Raw genomic sequence first — 16,480 nt, 5'->3', positions numbered from 1 at the left:
GGGAACTCAGAACAGTTTGCATGGATTTATTTAGGTCCTTGATCATTTTTCCCTGTCTGTCCCTGCAGACTCAAAATCTGTCTAATGTACCTGGGGCAATGGGGGGATTAAGTGACTTAAAAGGAGCAGTGTGGGTTTGAACTAGAGAATGACACGGGGAAAAAATCTGTCCCCGTCACCGCCCCCTCCCGGGCCCACCATCCTCTGCACCGCCCCGTCACCGTCATTCCCTTCACCGCCCCGTCACCCCTTTCACCGCCACTGCCATCCCATTCACTGCCCCGTCACCGTCCCACCGCATCCATATAAGCCTTAGTACTGTAATATTTAGCTTATTCCTTTCTTATAAATCAAAGTTCCTGCTGCTGAACTAGAGAAAGAGATGTTCAGCTGGCAGGGCTTTGTTTATAAATTTTTATCAACACAACTAATATACTACTTTATCCTAAAGCAAAAAATAAATAAATAAATAGAATTTTTTTGTTTTCTACCTTTGTTGTCTGGTTTCTGCTTTCCACATTTTCTCATTCAATTCCTTCCATCCACTGTGTGTCTTCTCTCTGCGTCTTCCATTTGCTGTTACTGTGCCTCTCCCTTCACCCCCCCCCCACCAATTGGTCTAGCACCCATCTTCTTCCCTCCGCTCCCCCATAGTCTGGCATCTGTCTTCTTCCCTTCCAGCATCTTCTCCTCACTCTGTCTTCCACATTTCCCTTCAGGGTCTGTTCCTCTCCACCCTCCTTCAATGTCTGGTCTATTCCTTTCCACCACCACCCTTCCCTCCCTCCTTTACCATCTGTTCCTTTCTACCAGCCTTCAGCTCCTCTCGCGTGGCCTATCTATCTACCTTCTTCCCTCTTATTTTGTGGCACATTACAATGTAATTTGTGCAAGCCACTGGAACCTGCGAGCTCGGTCCCTGTCCCATCCCCACAAACCATCTCGCTTCTGTGCTCCTATTTTCCCCATTTCTAATATCTCCCCTATGTATCTGCCATTGCCCCCCCCCCCCGTGTCCATATACCATCCCCATGGCATGTCCCCTTTATGTCTCTGTCCCTATGCCCCATGCACATAATTTCCCCTCTTTCTGTTACCTTCCTGTGTCCAGATTCCCCCTATCTTCCTCTTCCATACCAGTGTGTCTCTTCTTTTCAACCCCATCTAGCTTCTTTCCCTCTTTCTTCCCCCCCCCCCTGCTTCCAGCATCTGGCTCACCTGCCTGTCCTCCCCTTTCTTTCCTGCTGTGGGTTTTTCTTTCCCTCTTCATTCCCTTGGCCCAGAATCCTTTTCCCTTTCACTCCCTCCTTCCAGTGTGAGTCGGGAACACGCGCGATCGCGCGGTCCACGCAGCCCCCACCCGCCCGCCCGATCGATCGATTGTAGCGTTTAGCCAGCTCCCTCCCTTCACCTCACCTTAGTTTGCAGGCTTTCTTTTTCGGCGACCTGCACGCTTTCAAAGAGCTGCGCACGCACGGCTGCTCAGTGTTCAATCTTCTGTTCTGCTGCAACTTCCTGTTTCCGGTTGCGTCAGAGCAGAAGATTGAACACTGAGCAGCCGCGTGTGTGCGGCTCTTTGAAAGCGTGCAGGTCGCCGAAAAAGAAAGCCTGCAAACTAAGGTGAGGTGAAGGGAGGGAGCTGGCTAAACGCTACGATCGATCGGGCGGGCAGGGGCTGCGGGGACCGCGCGATCCTTGATGCCTCACTGCGGAGACAAGACCATTCACCGCTACATGGGGCGGTGAATGGCCTTGTCCCCGTCCCCGCAGCGACTGCTATTTTTCTTTCCCCGTTTCGGCAGGTTACCGTGTCATTCTCTAGTTTGAGCCCACAACCTCATGGTGCTGAGGCTGTAGCTTTAACCACTGCACCACACTCTCCCCATTACCTGCTTGGTTGGGCTGAGAACTTTTCAGCAGTCCTTCCCATGTGATGTCATAATGCCTCATTCCACCAATACCTAAGAGCCAGCCCATCGATGATGTCACAATGGCTTGGTTTCCCTATACTTGTGCCCATTTACTAGATTCATTTGCCTCACTGAAATGAGAAGCGTGGAATAACTTGTAAGTTTCATGACTCCACATCATATTTATTTATTTATTTATTCAATTTTCTATACTGTTCTCCCAGGGGAGTTCAGAATAGTTCACACAAATTTATTCAAGCATTTTTTCCCTATCTGTCCCGGCAGGCTCACAATCTAACTAATCTATCAATCAATCTAATCTAATTTATGCTTTTAATATGGAATACCTCAGGATTTATTACATTTTGTGTTTTTTAAATTTTGCATGAAATAAAAATCTTCAATACACTCATCCAAGAGCCAAGAAATGTAGCTAAAAGAGAAAAGAAATATAATCTCTGCTAACCTCAACCAAAGAGAAAAAAAAAGGAATTAAAGAGAGGGAAACTCGACCTAGAGGAACAGGAGTACCTCTCAGCAAAAAAACAAACAAAAGAAATCAGAAAGACAAACCCCTTTTTTACCAAGCCGCATTAGGCTTTTTTATTCCTATGAGCGTTAGAGCTAATACCGCTGCAGCTGGTGATCTGGTGATAAAAACCTTAATGCGGCTTCGTAAAAGGAGGATGGGGGGGAATTAGCAGTGCGGAAAGCCTGCCTCCACTTGTCATGATGCTATAAATGTGAAGTAGATGAAATATCAGGCACAACTATCACCTCAGAAACATGTCTTGTCATCAAGAAACACTGCAGCCGATTAGGGTCATAAAAGGCATAAAGAAAATTCCATAAATAGCGTCTAAAGTTAAGCACCAATTCCACACCCTTAATTAGCGATTTTGCACGCGTGTGCTAGGTGCTGTTCTATCAAATTGTCATGTTAGTCACATGAATTCTATAAAAGGTGCCACAATGAACAGCCGCCCACATAAGCGACACGGATCGCACGTCAATCATACAGTGGTGCCGTTTACAGAATCAAAGCTATGTCACAGGAAATGTAGGCCATGGTTTTCAAGGCCTACATTTCCAGTTCCTATCTGTGACAAGAATCATGACCACAGAGGTGCCTACAAACACCTAAGGGCACTTCCCGTGTTAACCATATGAATTTTATACTTAGGCCGGTGGGCGCATCCCTTGTCAATATTCCAGCGCTGTTTGTGGTGGCACCGTCTTTTTTTTTTTTAAATGTGATTTTAATTGCTTTCAAACTAGCAGCACCGTTTATAGAATTTGGGCCACGGCGCATAACAGTAAGGCTGTACCAGTAGACAGAGCAGTGGCTTAGTAAGTAGGGATCTTGGTGAGGGCGCTGGCATCTCTCCTCTCTCATAGAGATGTTTAAATACCTACTGTACGTGATGTAAATGCGCATGAGTCGAGTCTCTTTCATTTGAAAGAAAGCTCTGGAATGAGAGGGCATAGGATGAAGCTAAGAGGTGATAGGCTCAGGAGGAATCTGAGGAAATACTTTTTTACGAAAAGGGTGGTAGATGCGTGGAACAGTCTCCCAGAAGAGGTGGAAATGGAGACTGTGTCTGAATTCAAGAAAGCCTGGGACAGGCACGTGGAATCTCTTAGACAGAGAAAGAGATAATGGTTACTGCGGATGGGCAAACTGGATGGGCCATTTGGCCTTTATCTACCATCATGTTACAATGTTTCTATACCTCATATAAATTAATTACCAGCTGTTTCTATAACCATAAAGTTCTTTGACATCACAATGCAGGTGTAAAGAGCCTTAGCCTATAGGAAGAGAAGATGCAAATGTTAAGATCCTTAGAGGGGCATAATCAAAAAAAACGTCTAAGTCCCCTTTTGGCCTAAGTCCTTAAACGTTCAAAGCAGAAGCAGGGAAAATGTCCATAATCAAAACAAACGTCCAAAAGGAGTTTTGTTTTGATTATGGCCTACCTCTACTAAACGCCCAGATCACCACTATATCTACAAGTACACCCCCACAACGTCTACACTTTTTGCCCATAATGAACCAAAAAAAACGCCTAAGCCCCAAACGTCCAACACAAGGGCTGTTAGGCGAAGGAGGAGCCAGTCCTTCACCTAAAAGCTGGATTCTGTAACCGGTGTCTGTCAAAAACAACACCGGTTAAAGAATCCTCCCCCCCCAACGATCCAGGCAGGAGGGTGCCCAAGCCCTCCTGCCCTGTCGAACCGCGAACCCCCCCCCCCCCCGACAACATCGGGGCAACGGGGAGCCCAAGCCCTCTTGTCCCGTCGAACCGCGAACCCCCCCCCCCCGACAACATCAGGTTGGGCCCATGTGCCTAAGGCCCCACCCATAGGAGGGGCCTAAGGCTTCCGTGCCTATTCTGATTGGCCCAGGCGCCTTAGGCCCCACCTGTGGGCGGGGTTTCAGACGGCTGGGCCAATCCAGCCCCATTCTGGAGCCGGCTAGCCTGCCGGACGGGCGGGCTTGGCACCCGTCTGTCCGGCCAACATTAAAGGTACGGGAAAGGGGGGTATGGGTGGGGGGTCGGACGGGGGGTCGCAGGTCAGCGGGGAGGGCTGATCGGGGATTCTGGGGAGCGGCCATCCCTGAAGGCCAGCCTGTCCCCCTGAAGGCCTGCACCTCCCCTGAAGGCCTGCATGTATCTCCCCTGAAGACCTGCACCCTCTCTGAAGGCTTACCTGTCCCTTCTGAAGGCCTGTACTCTCTGGAAGACTGCACCCTCCCCCCCACAAAAGGACTACACCTCCCTCCCCCCGGAAGGTCTGCGTGTTCAATTTACCTAAATTCAGCAACCTACATAATAAGATCGCTGGCTCTAGCGATCTTTGCAAGCTGCTATATGTCGTCCGAGTTGTCTTCTCTCTGCATGGTCCCATTCCTTCTCTGATGTCAGAGAAGGGGTGGGACCGCGGCAGAGAGAAGACAATTCGGACGATGTATGGCAGCTTGCAAAGATCACTAGAGCCAGCAATCTTATGCAGGCTGCTGAATTTAGGCAAATTGATGCTGGGAAGCCGAACACTAGCGGGGAAGCCACTTCCCGACTGACCCTCTCCACTCGCCCTCTAAAGCAGGAGCAGCAGGCCAGCAAGAGGCAGCGCTGCCACTCCTGCTTTAGGGGCGAGGGGGGAGGGTCAGTCAACGAATCAGGAGGCCGATTTTTTGGTGTGGTAAATCGATTCGAATCGATTCACCTGAAGTGAATCGGTGAATCGATTCGAATTGTGAATCAGGCAGCACTAGTCTGCGCATGCGCTGTCCCTTCGTGCCCGGCAGAACTAAATTTTACTTTTTTAAACTTTTTTTTACTTTTTCACGAGCCTGTGGTTTTAACCTGCTTTAAACCAGTGGGTTAAAACCATGTGCTCGCACTACGAGGAAGACGATCGGGGTAGATTGCTGGAAAGTCGGAGGGGAGAGAGCAGGAGATCGGGGCAGAAGCAGGGCGGCAATCGTGGCAGACAGAGCTGGAAAGTGAGCAGGAGATCGGGACAGAGAGCAGAAAAGCAGGGCAGCGATCGGGGCAAACAGAGCTGGAAAGTCGGGGGCTGAGAGCAGGAGATCGGGGCAGAAGCAGGGCGGTGATCGGGCAGACAGAGCTGGAAAGTGAGCAGGAGATCGGGGCAGAGAGCAGAACAGCAGGGCAGAAAGCAGGGCAGTTGGAAAGGACCTGAGCGACTGGTCCTCAGCAGTCGCTTATTTTTGGATCGGTCAGCCCAGTCGGTGTCCCTCATTTTGTTTAGTGAATCGCTGCCTGCCTGCATTTGAATGCCGTCCCCCCTCATTTGCATGCGCGGATTGGAGGATGATCAGGACAGAGGTTAGTGAATCGGGTCGGAGGGAAATCAGGTCGCAAAGGGGTCACAAACCGATTGGTACACGATTGGTTTGCTTAGTGAATCTAGCCCAAAGTTATCCAAAGCAAATCTACTCAATATAGGCCTCAAAACTGATTTTTCTCATTCCGGCTGACAATTTGCAGTTCTAAACATGGCCTTACTAAAAATGTTGACTATCAACATTGTAATGTAGATTAAATTCAATAATCATGTAACCAAAAGTTATGCAAGAAATCGATAGAAGTTAATAACCAGAAAATGCATCAATCCAAAAACCTGGTAAGTTTATCCTTTTTGATATCAATTAAAGTGAAATCAGCATTTATATTATACAGTCTTAAATAATGGAAAAAATATGTTTTAATAAGGAGATTGATATCAGGTTTAATTCTCACACTTTGAGAGCACTTCTTGGCACCAGAGCAGTCAATGGATGAGTAAAACCAGAATGGGAAATAATCATTTTGAAAGCTTAATCATTAGCAGGCATATTTTTACATGTCCAAACTAAAACACTTATAATATAGAAAAAATACCTTCTTCTGTCATCTTCAGCTGTGGATTCTTCAGCCCTATCATACAGAAAAAAAATCACAGATTATAATCACTTCTTTTTTTTTCTGATCAGGAAGTTCCCCCCCACCTCCCCTTCAAAAAAAAATGCTTCATTTGGGCCTCCAGCCCACTTAGGATCCTGGCACTATAAGCCTTTTTTTGCAATTTCCACCTATCTTACATCCCCCACCCCTCTAACAAACCTAGTCTAGTGATTGTAATCAAAGGTCTTTCTGAGCTATGCAGCAAGACTCCATTCAGGACCCTGTCATCATGATGCTTCTAAGTGCTCGCTGTCACCCTTGAGTAATAACCACAACACCTGCCCCTCCCCCCCCTCAGCCCACCAGGAGATGTGAATGCCGCCTCTGCGGCATCCTCTGACCACAGGATCAGACTAACGCTGCATTGGCCCTTATTCATTTTTAAGTGCCCCCAAGAATGTCCATTCATTCTTCCTTTCAGTTTCAACAAACTTTATTAAATGTTCATGAAAACAAATAAAGAGGGTCCGCTGAAAAGTTTTTGGCTCAACCAAGAAGAGAACAATGTGGAGCCATGAAACTTACACGTTATTCCACACTTCTCTTGACACTTTTCGTTTCAATGAGGCAAATGCATCTAGTAAACGGGCCCAAGTATAGGGAAACCAAGCCATTGTGACATCACCGATGAGGTTGGCTCTTAGGCATTGGTGGAATGAGGCATTATGACATCACAGTAGGCGGGGCCGCTGAAAAGTTCTCAGCCCAATCAAGGAGAGAACGATATAGAGCCATGAAACTTACAAGTTATTCCACACTTCTCTTGACACTTTTTATTTTATTTCATACTAGCTGATTACCCGGCGTTGCCCGGATATTTATTTATCCCAAAATGTCCAACCCCCTACATGTCCCACCCCCTATCCCCCCCACGTTACCCCCCCAACATGTCCCATATGCCCCACCCCCATGTCCCAACCCCCTACCCTCCACAAGTCCCAAAGGAATGTCCCTCTCTATGGGGCTGAACTTAGACTTAAACGGCATCGGGAGTGTCGGTATTCATCTCTGCGAGGCCAAAAACTATGGGTTGGGCATTAATATCTGTCGATTTTGATAATTTTAACATATCACCCCCTTCCCACCCTCACAGTATTTTACCCCGTCCCACCTGCACAATATTTTTCCCCAGATAGTAAGTCATATGTGTACCAAGTTTGGTTGAAATCTCTCCATGCGTTTCAGAGTTATGCTGAGTATTCATCTGTGAGCCCGAAAATACTATGGGGTAGATACTAAAATCTGTTATTTTCAATCATTTTTACATATCCCCCCTTCCCACCCCCACAGTGTTTGTCCTCAGATAGTAAGTAATGTGTATGTCAAGTTTGGTTGAAATCTATCCATGCATTGAAGAGTTATGCTGGAACATACATACATACACACACACACATATATTCAAATTATAATATGAAATATTTGACAAAATGAATACAATACAACTAACGCAAAACTTGATTATAAACAACATTTTTAGTTTCACCTCCAGGAGCAAGAACATATAAATTCTTGGGTGAACCCACCCTTGAGCAAGCAACATAGAGTTGTGGGCCGAGAGACCCCCCAGAACATATCACCCCAGGTAGTGAGGGATCTGCATACCAAGTTTCGTTCAAATCGGGCAAGCCGTTTATGCGTTGGCAGCTTTTTACATTTTTTCCATTGACATGAATGGGTGAAATCTGATTTTCTGTTTGTAGCTCCGCCCACATGTGCAGGTGGGCCGCGAGACCCCCAGAACATATCATCCCAGGTAGTGAGGGATCTGCATACCAAGTTTCGTTCAAATCGGGAAAGCCGTTTGTGCGTTGGCAGCTTTTTACATTTTTTCCATTGACATGAATGGGTGAAATCTGATTTTCTGTTTGTAGCTCCGCCCACGTGTGCAGGTGGGCTGCGAGACCCCCAGAACATATCACCCCAGATAGTGAGGGATCTGCATACCAAGTTTCGTTCAAATCGGTCAAGCCGGTTTTGAATTACAGTGAGAATGGCAGCTTTTTACATTTTTTCCATTGACATGAATGGGTGAAATCTGATTTTCTGTTTGTAGCTCCGCCCACGTGTGCAGGTGGGCCGCGAGACCCCCAGAACATATCACCCCAGGTAGTGAGGGATCTGCATACCAAGTTTCGTTCAAATCGGGCAAGCCGTTTTTGCGTTGGCAGCTTTTTACATTTTTTCCATTGACATGAATGGGTGAAATCTGATTTTCTGTTTGTAGCTCCGCCCACGTGTTCAGGTGGGCCGCGAGACCCCCAGAACATATCACCCCAGGTAGTGAGGGATCTGCATACCAAGTTTCGTTCAAATCGGGCAAGTCGTTTTTGCGTGATCGCGGCACATACACACACACATACATACACACATACCTCCGATTTTATATATATATATAGATCATTGAAACAAAAAAGTGTCAAAAAAGTGTAGAATAACTTGTAAGTTTCATAGTAACATGGCTCCATATCATTCTCGGCTGGGCTGAGAACTTTTCAGTGGCCCATCATATAACAAAAACCTACAGATAACAAGTTGCTGATCCACATAAACAGCAATCAGAGACCACACGGCATTGAACTTACACAGAGAGGAATCCTTGTCAGCAAAAGCTCTTTCATAATGTGGTAAAGCTATGTTTGCTATATTTACACTGTCAATAAAGTAGTGTTTTAATTGTAAGCAAGATACTAAACAATTCTGAATGATCCCTCTGTTGCATGCAAGGACAATCGATAAATCTACAAATTACAATTCCATAAGTTAAAGGAATCGCAATAATAAAGATATTTTGGACCTGCTGCCAAATTTTCTCCTAATAAGATGACAGGGCAACGCAATGGAACAGTGTACCCTTCTCAGAATCACAGGACCAACCAAGTGGAGAAAGCTTCGTCCAAGGCTAGACAAATCATCGGTTGTATCCGAAGAAGTTTCGTCAGCCGTAAGCCAGAGGTCATAATGCCATTGTACAGATCCATGGTGAGACCCCCATCTGGAATACTGTGTACAATTCTGGTGGCCACATTACCACAAAGATGTGCTGAGAGTTGAGTCGGTTCAACGAATGGCCACTCGGATGGTCTCGGGTCTCAGGGATCTACTGTATGAGGAACGGCTGGATAAATTGCAGCTATACTCACTCGAGGAACGCAGAGAGAGGGGTAGCATGATCGAGACGTTCAAATATGTCACAGGCCGTATCGAGGTGGAAGAAGATATCTTCTTTCTCAAAGGTCCCGCGGCAACGAGAGGGCATCCACTGAAACTCAGGGGTGGGAAATTTCATGGCGACACCAGAAAGTACTTCTTCACCAAAAGGGTGGTTGATCGCTGGAATAATCTTCCACTACAGGTAATTGGGGCCAGCAGCGTGCCAGACTTTAAGACAAAATGGGATTGGCACGTGGGATCTCTTCATAGAGGAAGGTAGGGGTGGGTCATTAGTGTGGGCAGACTGGATGGGCCGTGGCCCTTTTCTGCCGTCAGTTTCTACGTTTCTATGTATAGTATTTATTTATTTAATTATTTATATACCACGTATATCCTAAGCGGTTTTACATTCAAGTACTTTATCATATTTCCCTATCTAACCCAGCAGGCTCAAACTCTAGTGTACCTGGGGGCAATGAGGGGATTAAGTGACTTGCCCAGGGTCACAAGGAGCAGCGGGGGATTGAACCCACAACCCCAGGCTGTAGCTTTTAACTACTGCGCCACACACTCCCACTCTTGAAGTGGCTTGAAGGAAACAGAAGCAGGATGCGAGTGTATGGATGGAGTGAATGTACAAATGGAATGAGTGTATGCTCACAGACCCCCGTTTTCTTTGTGCACTCAGCCCAACCTGCTTCCGAACTCGGGTCAAAGATGAGCTGAGGAGGTAATGGAAGTCTGTGCAAGAAGGGAGGGAGAGGCTGGACAGGCAGGCAGGTGAGCACACAATTAGGGAAGATGAGGATTCAGGAGGCCTGAGGAGGAATTGCAGCCATGAAAAGAGAGGGAGGTGGTGGTGCTCGTGGACTGCTAGTAAGGCAGACTATTACTTGCTACTTTAATGGAAACTTATGTAGTCAGGTTGAAGTTTCTGCTAGTCACTGGCCTCTCATAATTAGAACAACTGTTTGCCAACCCTACTCTGGCTCCAAGTATCCTACATTTATTGGAAGTCTGCCATTCTCAGGGAGAAGACCGAGCAGGTCCAATACCGCCTCTTGACTTAGGGCCCTAGGAATATATCTAGATTTCTTAACTACTACTAATCACTAATATAGCTCTGAAAGGCGAATTGGCGCTGTATATTTTGACATTTAGACGGTCCCTGCTCAGAAGAGCTTACAATCTAACTTAGACAGACAGACAAGACATATAGGGTTGGGAATGCAGAACCCAAGATGAGAGGAGTTAGGAGTCAAAAGCACTCTCAAAGAGGTGGGCGTTTATCTGGGCTTACCAGAGACAGAGCCCGCCATAGGGATTCAGGCAGCTTGTTCCAAGCATAAGGCACAGCAAGGCAGAAGGGACGGAGTCTGGAGTTGGCAGTTGAAGAGGTGTCACAGATTGGAGGGACTTACCAGCTGAGCGGCGCTCATGGGGGGAGGGGGGATCATAGGGGGAGATAAGTGAAGAGAGATAGTGAGGGGCAACTGAATGAGTGCATTTGTAGGTCCGTAAGAGGAATTTGAATTGTATTCGTAAATGGATGGGAAGCCAATGAAGTGACTTTAGGAGAGGGGTAACACTAGCAAAGCGGTTCTCCCGGAATATGAGGCGTGCAGCCGAATTCTGGATGGATTGGAGGGGAGCGAGATGGCTAAGCGGAAGGCCTGAGAGTAGCGAGTTGCAGTAGTCTAAGTGCGAGGTGATGAGGGCGTGGATAAGTGTTTTGGTAGCGTGCTCAGAGAGGAAGGGTCGGATTTTGGTAATATTATAGAGGAAGATTCTCACCCACCTGCCCCAGACAATTGAGGAGAGTGGAAAATCAAACTTGAAACTGAACTGAAGACTTCTTGCCAGGTTGACTCTTTTGTTACACCTTAATTGACAAAGGATTAAAAATCCAATTCTCATAGTACAATTCAACATAAAACTTACAATTTTGTTAACAGCATAACAATAGTAAAAAACCCCACATACAAACATAAATACAATGAATGAGGTAAACTCAAAATCAACAAATTGAAACTTATCCCCTCTTGTACTAAGGCGCGCTAGCCAATTTAGCGTGCATTAAATATGACTAAATATTGTATATACACATTAGCATTTTGCGCGCTAAATTGGTTAACGCACCTTAGTAAAAGGACCCCTTAATATAGGACTACCATGAAACAGTTTCAAAAGTATACTTAATAGCAGTGGCGTACCTAGCATATGTGGCACCCAGAGCCCATCATTTTTTGACCCCCCCCCCCATCTGTATGAAAAACATGATTTTTAGTCACACAAGAGTGTACCTAGGAAAAGGCAGCATCTTACATACTGTAATGAGCAGTACATCAATAAACCCATTGTAAAACTAAACAAGCCAGACTAGTACAGATCAATCCTACACAGTCAATCCTAACAGAAAACCATGTCTTTTCGAACACAGAACACAGAAAACACCTTCGCCTAGTAAGTAATCACAAACTAACCCCTCCCTCTTTTACAAAACTGTAGTGCGGTTTTTAGCCACGGTGGTAACAGCTCAGATGTCGACACTAAAAAACACCCTACAGTTTTGTAAATGGGGTGATAGAATATAAATACGTAGACAAAGGTTAAACTGAAGCACCAAGAAGCTGGACTCTGCATACAACACCACAGAAACAGCGATGCATCTCCCCTAAAGCAAAAATAAATAAATAGGATTTTTTTTTCTACCTTGTCTTCTCTGGTTTCTGCTTTCCTCATCTTCTCGTCACTCTCTTCCTTTCATCCACTGTCTACCCTCTCTCTGCCCCTTCTATATGGCATCTTCTCTCCTTCTATTCCCCTTCCAGAAACTTTATGCCTCCCCTTCCATCTCTCCCTTCACCCCCATTGGTCTAGCATCCATCTTCTTTCCTTCCCTCCTCCAATGGTCTGGCATCTCTCTCCTCTCCTTCCTTTTCCCACACTCCCATGGTCTGGTATTTCACTCTCTCCTCTCCCTTCCCCCCTTCTTCCATCAGTATCTGCCCCTTTCTTTCCCTCCAACCCAATTCCATGCAGTATCCTTCTTTCCCTGCACACCAATTCCATCAGCATCTGCCCCTTTCTTTCCCTTCACCATGCTTCCATACCACCCTGACCTCCTTTCTCACCCTTTACCTTGCTTCCATACCACCCTGACCCCCTTTCTCACCCTCTACACCCTTCCATACCATCCTGACTCCCTTTCTCTCCCTGGGACTTCGAGGTAAAATTGCGTTATTTGTGGATGACGCTAAACTATGCAACATTGTGGGCAGCACAACCATGCTAGACACTATGAGGCAGGACCTACTTTTACTAGAACAATGGTCTAATACTTGGCAACTGAGTTTTAATGCCAAAAAGTGTAAGGTGATGCACCTTGGTAGCAATATCCCCTGCAGAACATACACCCTGAATGGTGAAAACTTAACAAGAACCATCGAAGAACGAGACCTGGGTGTAATCATTAGTGAAGATATGAAAACTGCCAATCAGGTGGAGAAAGCTTCAGCCAAGGCTAGACAAATGCTAGGTTGCATCCGGAGAAGTTTTATCAGCCGTAAGCCTGAAGTTATAATGCCATTGTACAGGTCGATGGTGAGACCTCATCTGGAGTACTGTGTTCAGTTTTGGAAGCTACATTATCAAAAGGATGTGAAGAGAATGGAGTCGGTTCAGCGTATAGCCACTAAGATGGTCTCAGGACTTAAGGATCTCCCATATGAAGAATGTCTAAGAAGGCTGCAGTTATATTCTCTCGAAGAACGCAGAGAACGGGGTGACATGATAGAGACATTCAAATATCTTTCAGGCCGTATTGAGGACGAGGAAGATATCTTCTTCCTTACGGGGCCCACAGCAACCAGAGGGCATCCGCTCAAACTCAAGGGTGACATCAGGAAATACTTCTTCATTGAAAGAGTGGTTGATCGATGGAATGGTCTTCCACTTCAGGTAGTTGAGGCCAGTAACGCACTCGACTTCAAGAGACAATGGGATAAACATGTAGGTTCGCTCCGGGGAAATGCTTAAAAAGAGGGTTCTTGTTGAGGAAAGGTTCTTGGAGTGGGTTCGCTCTAGGAAATTCTTAGAGGGAGGGTTGTGTTGAGGGAGGGTTATTCGAGTGGGCAGACTTGTTGGGCCAACGGCCCTTTTCTGCTGTCATACTCTATGTTTCTATGTTTCCATCATGCTTCCATACCACCCTGACCCCCTTTTTCTCCCTTCACCACCCTTCCATACTACCCTGACCCCTTTTACTCCTTCCACTACCCTGCTATGCTCCTTTCACTTTCCATCCAAATCAGCAAGGTCCCACGATGACTACTTCTGCTGCCTCTGCTCTGGAAGAGGTGAGTGACATCGGAGGGGGGTGGGCTGGCAGACACAGGGAGTTGCGGCAAGGTCCCACGATGACTGCGGATGCCGGTCCACCCCCCTCTGACGTTACTTACCTCTTCCAGAGCAGAGGCGGTAGACGCAGTCATTGCGGGACCTTCCTGCACTTCAGCGCGGCTGCCCACTCTGCTCTGGAATAAGTACGACAGCCGCGCTGAGGTGCCGTTTAGAGCAGTGCGGAAGGTTCAGGACCCAGCCGTCTGTGCAGCCCCTTGGAGCGTGCATCCGAGGCGGACCGCCCCCCCCCCCCCCCCTTGGTACGCCACTGCTTAACAGCACTGAAATTCACCTAAGAGAGATATAATACAATGTCAACATAATACTTATCAAACACTTGTAATAATCACACATTAAAACACTGATATAACATAACATAAATATTTATATACCGCGAGTGCCTTTCGGTTCAAGGCGGTTTACATAAAAATGGCTCAGAAAAGTCAGCGAGCTACATTAAAGGAGAAGAGAGCAGAAAGACTGGTGGATCACAGAGAGGGAATTAAGAGGACCTAACTGAGAAATAATAGTTATGACACGAATGCTCCTCTACAAAACAGTAGTCTCTCTGTGGCATACATATACAGTATAATCTCGTTATAACGGACTTCAAGGGACCTGGAAAAACAGTCTGTTATATCCAGAGTTGCATTTTTTAAAAACTTTATTTAGGTCAACTTGAAACAACGTACAATCAATGAACAACAGTCACTGCACAAGCATATCAGCAACATCAAGAACAAAACTCAGCAAAACATTGGTATGGCACGAAATGATTGCAAAACCAGAACACTGAAAGATGTTCTAAAGCATTATGTCGTACTGTCCTGGAAAGAAAAATAATCTGTCATTTTCTTCTGGGCTGCATTTTGATACTATATAACCGGCACACCACGCGCCTTGTAGGCGGAGCCTGCATGTCCGTTATAGCCAAACAAAACTACATCTAAAAGCGGCTCTGGGGACCAAATTGGTTGTTCATTATATATGCGAGTCCGTTATATGCGATGATTTTCTGCATGTTTATAAAAGCGCAAGGTTGAGACCAGCAGACCTTGTCCACTATAGATGAGGTTCCGTTATAAGCGAGTCCGTTATAATGAGATTATACTGTAAATGGTACTTTTTTTTTTTTTTAAGAAAGATTATTTCATTAAAAAAGTTCTAATGTTGCTATTTTAGTCTGACTAACTGTTCATGCTTTGTGATGCTATCATATAGCTTAATGGTGACTGAGTCAGGTTTTTGCCACATCAGTGAATAACCTTCAGAAAAGTGTCGACTTCACAGAAAGTAAAAGGCTGGTCATTCCAATGTTATCTCAAGAAACACACGCTTCTGTTTGCCGAGATACCCTTTAAAATTAAAACGATTTGACAAATGCTCCACGGCTGGCTTAAGCTTTGCACCCACCATAGTCCTAAATAAGCAACCCCACAAACATTTTAAAGAAGAAACTGACATCTTGTTTACAGATTGTCAAACTATGTATTATAAAATACAATTTGAGGCATTAAGATGATAATTTTATAACAGAGAGGCTGATATTCAGACCATGGAGGCAGGTGTTTATGTACACGTGAATGTGTGAATGCATGAATGTACGCAATAATGCATATGAGTATGTATGTGTGTTTGTATTATACATGCATGTGAGCATGCATGTATGTGTGCATATGTATGTGTATATGTGTATGTACACATATGTACATGTGTATGTACACGTAGCTTGTGTGCATGTGTACGTACACGTAGCTGGTTTTAAGAAAGGTTTGGACAAGTTCCTGGAGGAAAAGTCCATAATCTGTTATTGAGGAAGACATGGGGGTAGCCACTGCTTGCTCTGGATCGGTAGCATGGAATGTTGCTACACCTTGGGTTTTGGCCTGGATTGGCCACCGTGAGAATGGGCTACTGGGCTCGATGGACCATTGGTCTGACCCAGTAAGGCTATTCTTAGGTTCTTATGTGTATTTGTGTGTATGTATATATATATGTGCATGCTTGTGTATGTATGAATGTGGGTATGTACATTTGCTGTGTGTGTGCATTAGTGTATGTGGGTATGTGTAAATTACACATGTGTATGTGTGAATGAACGCCTTGTGGATTTTCTAATTAAACTGAGATAAGTTTGGATTGGAAGGTGAGTGAGGTGTGCTAGACTGGAGAAGAATAGACTGGAGTCAAATGTACTTTCCAGTATGCCTCTGACAATAGTTTCTGATTAATCTTAGTTATCTGTGCACCTGAACCTATTGTACGTCCTAAGCTGTCCATCCTAAGCATCAGACATTAACACATCTTCTTAACACCTCTTTGCACCTCTTAGTTGCAAGTTCGTTTGTTACCTTTAAAGCATTGATTTAATTAAGGCTGTCTGCAATGACATTCCCTAAGGTCAGACATGAATGATATGATCTCCCATAGGCCTTTGCTGACATTGGTTAGGCTAACCGAAAATGCTGATTGCTAGCAATGCTAGGCTGACACATGACATTTAAAGGTAGAGGACCTTTGGATGGTGGAAGGACAGAAGGTTAT

General features: G+C 45.6%; 1 protein-coding gene across 10 annotated transcripts in view; it reads right to left on the bottom strand.

The window, feature by feature from the left end:
• C7H12orf75 (chromosome 7 C12orf75 homolog) overlaps window positions 1-16,480 on the bottom strand; it is a 71,242-nt gene that overhangs the window by 14,866 nt on the left and 39,896 nt on the right. For all 10 annotated transcript variants that reach the window (XR_004540026.1, XR_004540027.1, XR_004540025.1 and 7 more), the window contains one exon: window positions 6,323-6,358. Coding sequence is in view for 3 of the 10 variants with exons in the window: in XM_033950866.1 (XP_033806757.1) it covers window positions 6,323-6,358 (36 nt within the window). In the remaining 7 variants the exon portion in view is untranslated. The remainder of the gene's footprint in view (window positions 1-6,322; window positions 6,359-16,480) is intronic.

Source organism: Geotrypetes seraphini, chromosome 7 (assembly GCF_902459505.1).
Source record: "Geotrypetes seraphini chromosome 7, aGeoSer1.1, whole genome shotgun sequence".
Taxonomy (NCBI): domain Eukaryota; kingdom Metazoa; phylum Chordata; class Amphibia; order Gymnophiona; family Dermophiidae; genus Geotrypetes; species Geotrypetes seraphini.
The sequence above is the reverse complement of the archived record's forward strand: the minus strand, read 5'-3'. Positions and strand labels throughout refer to the sequence as shown.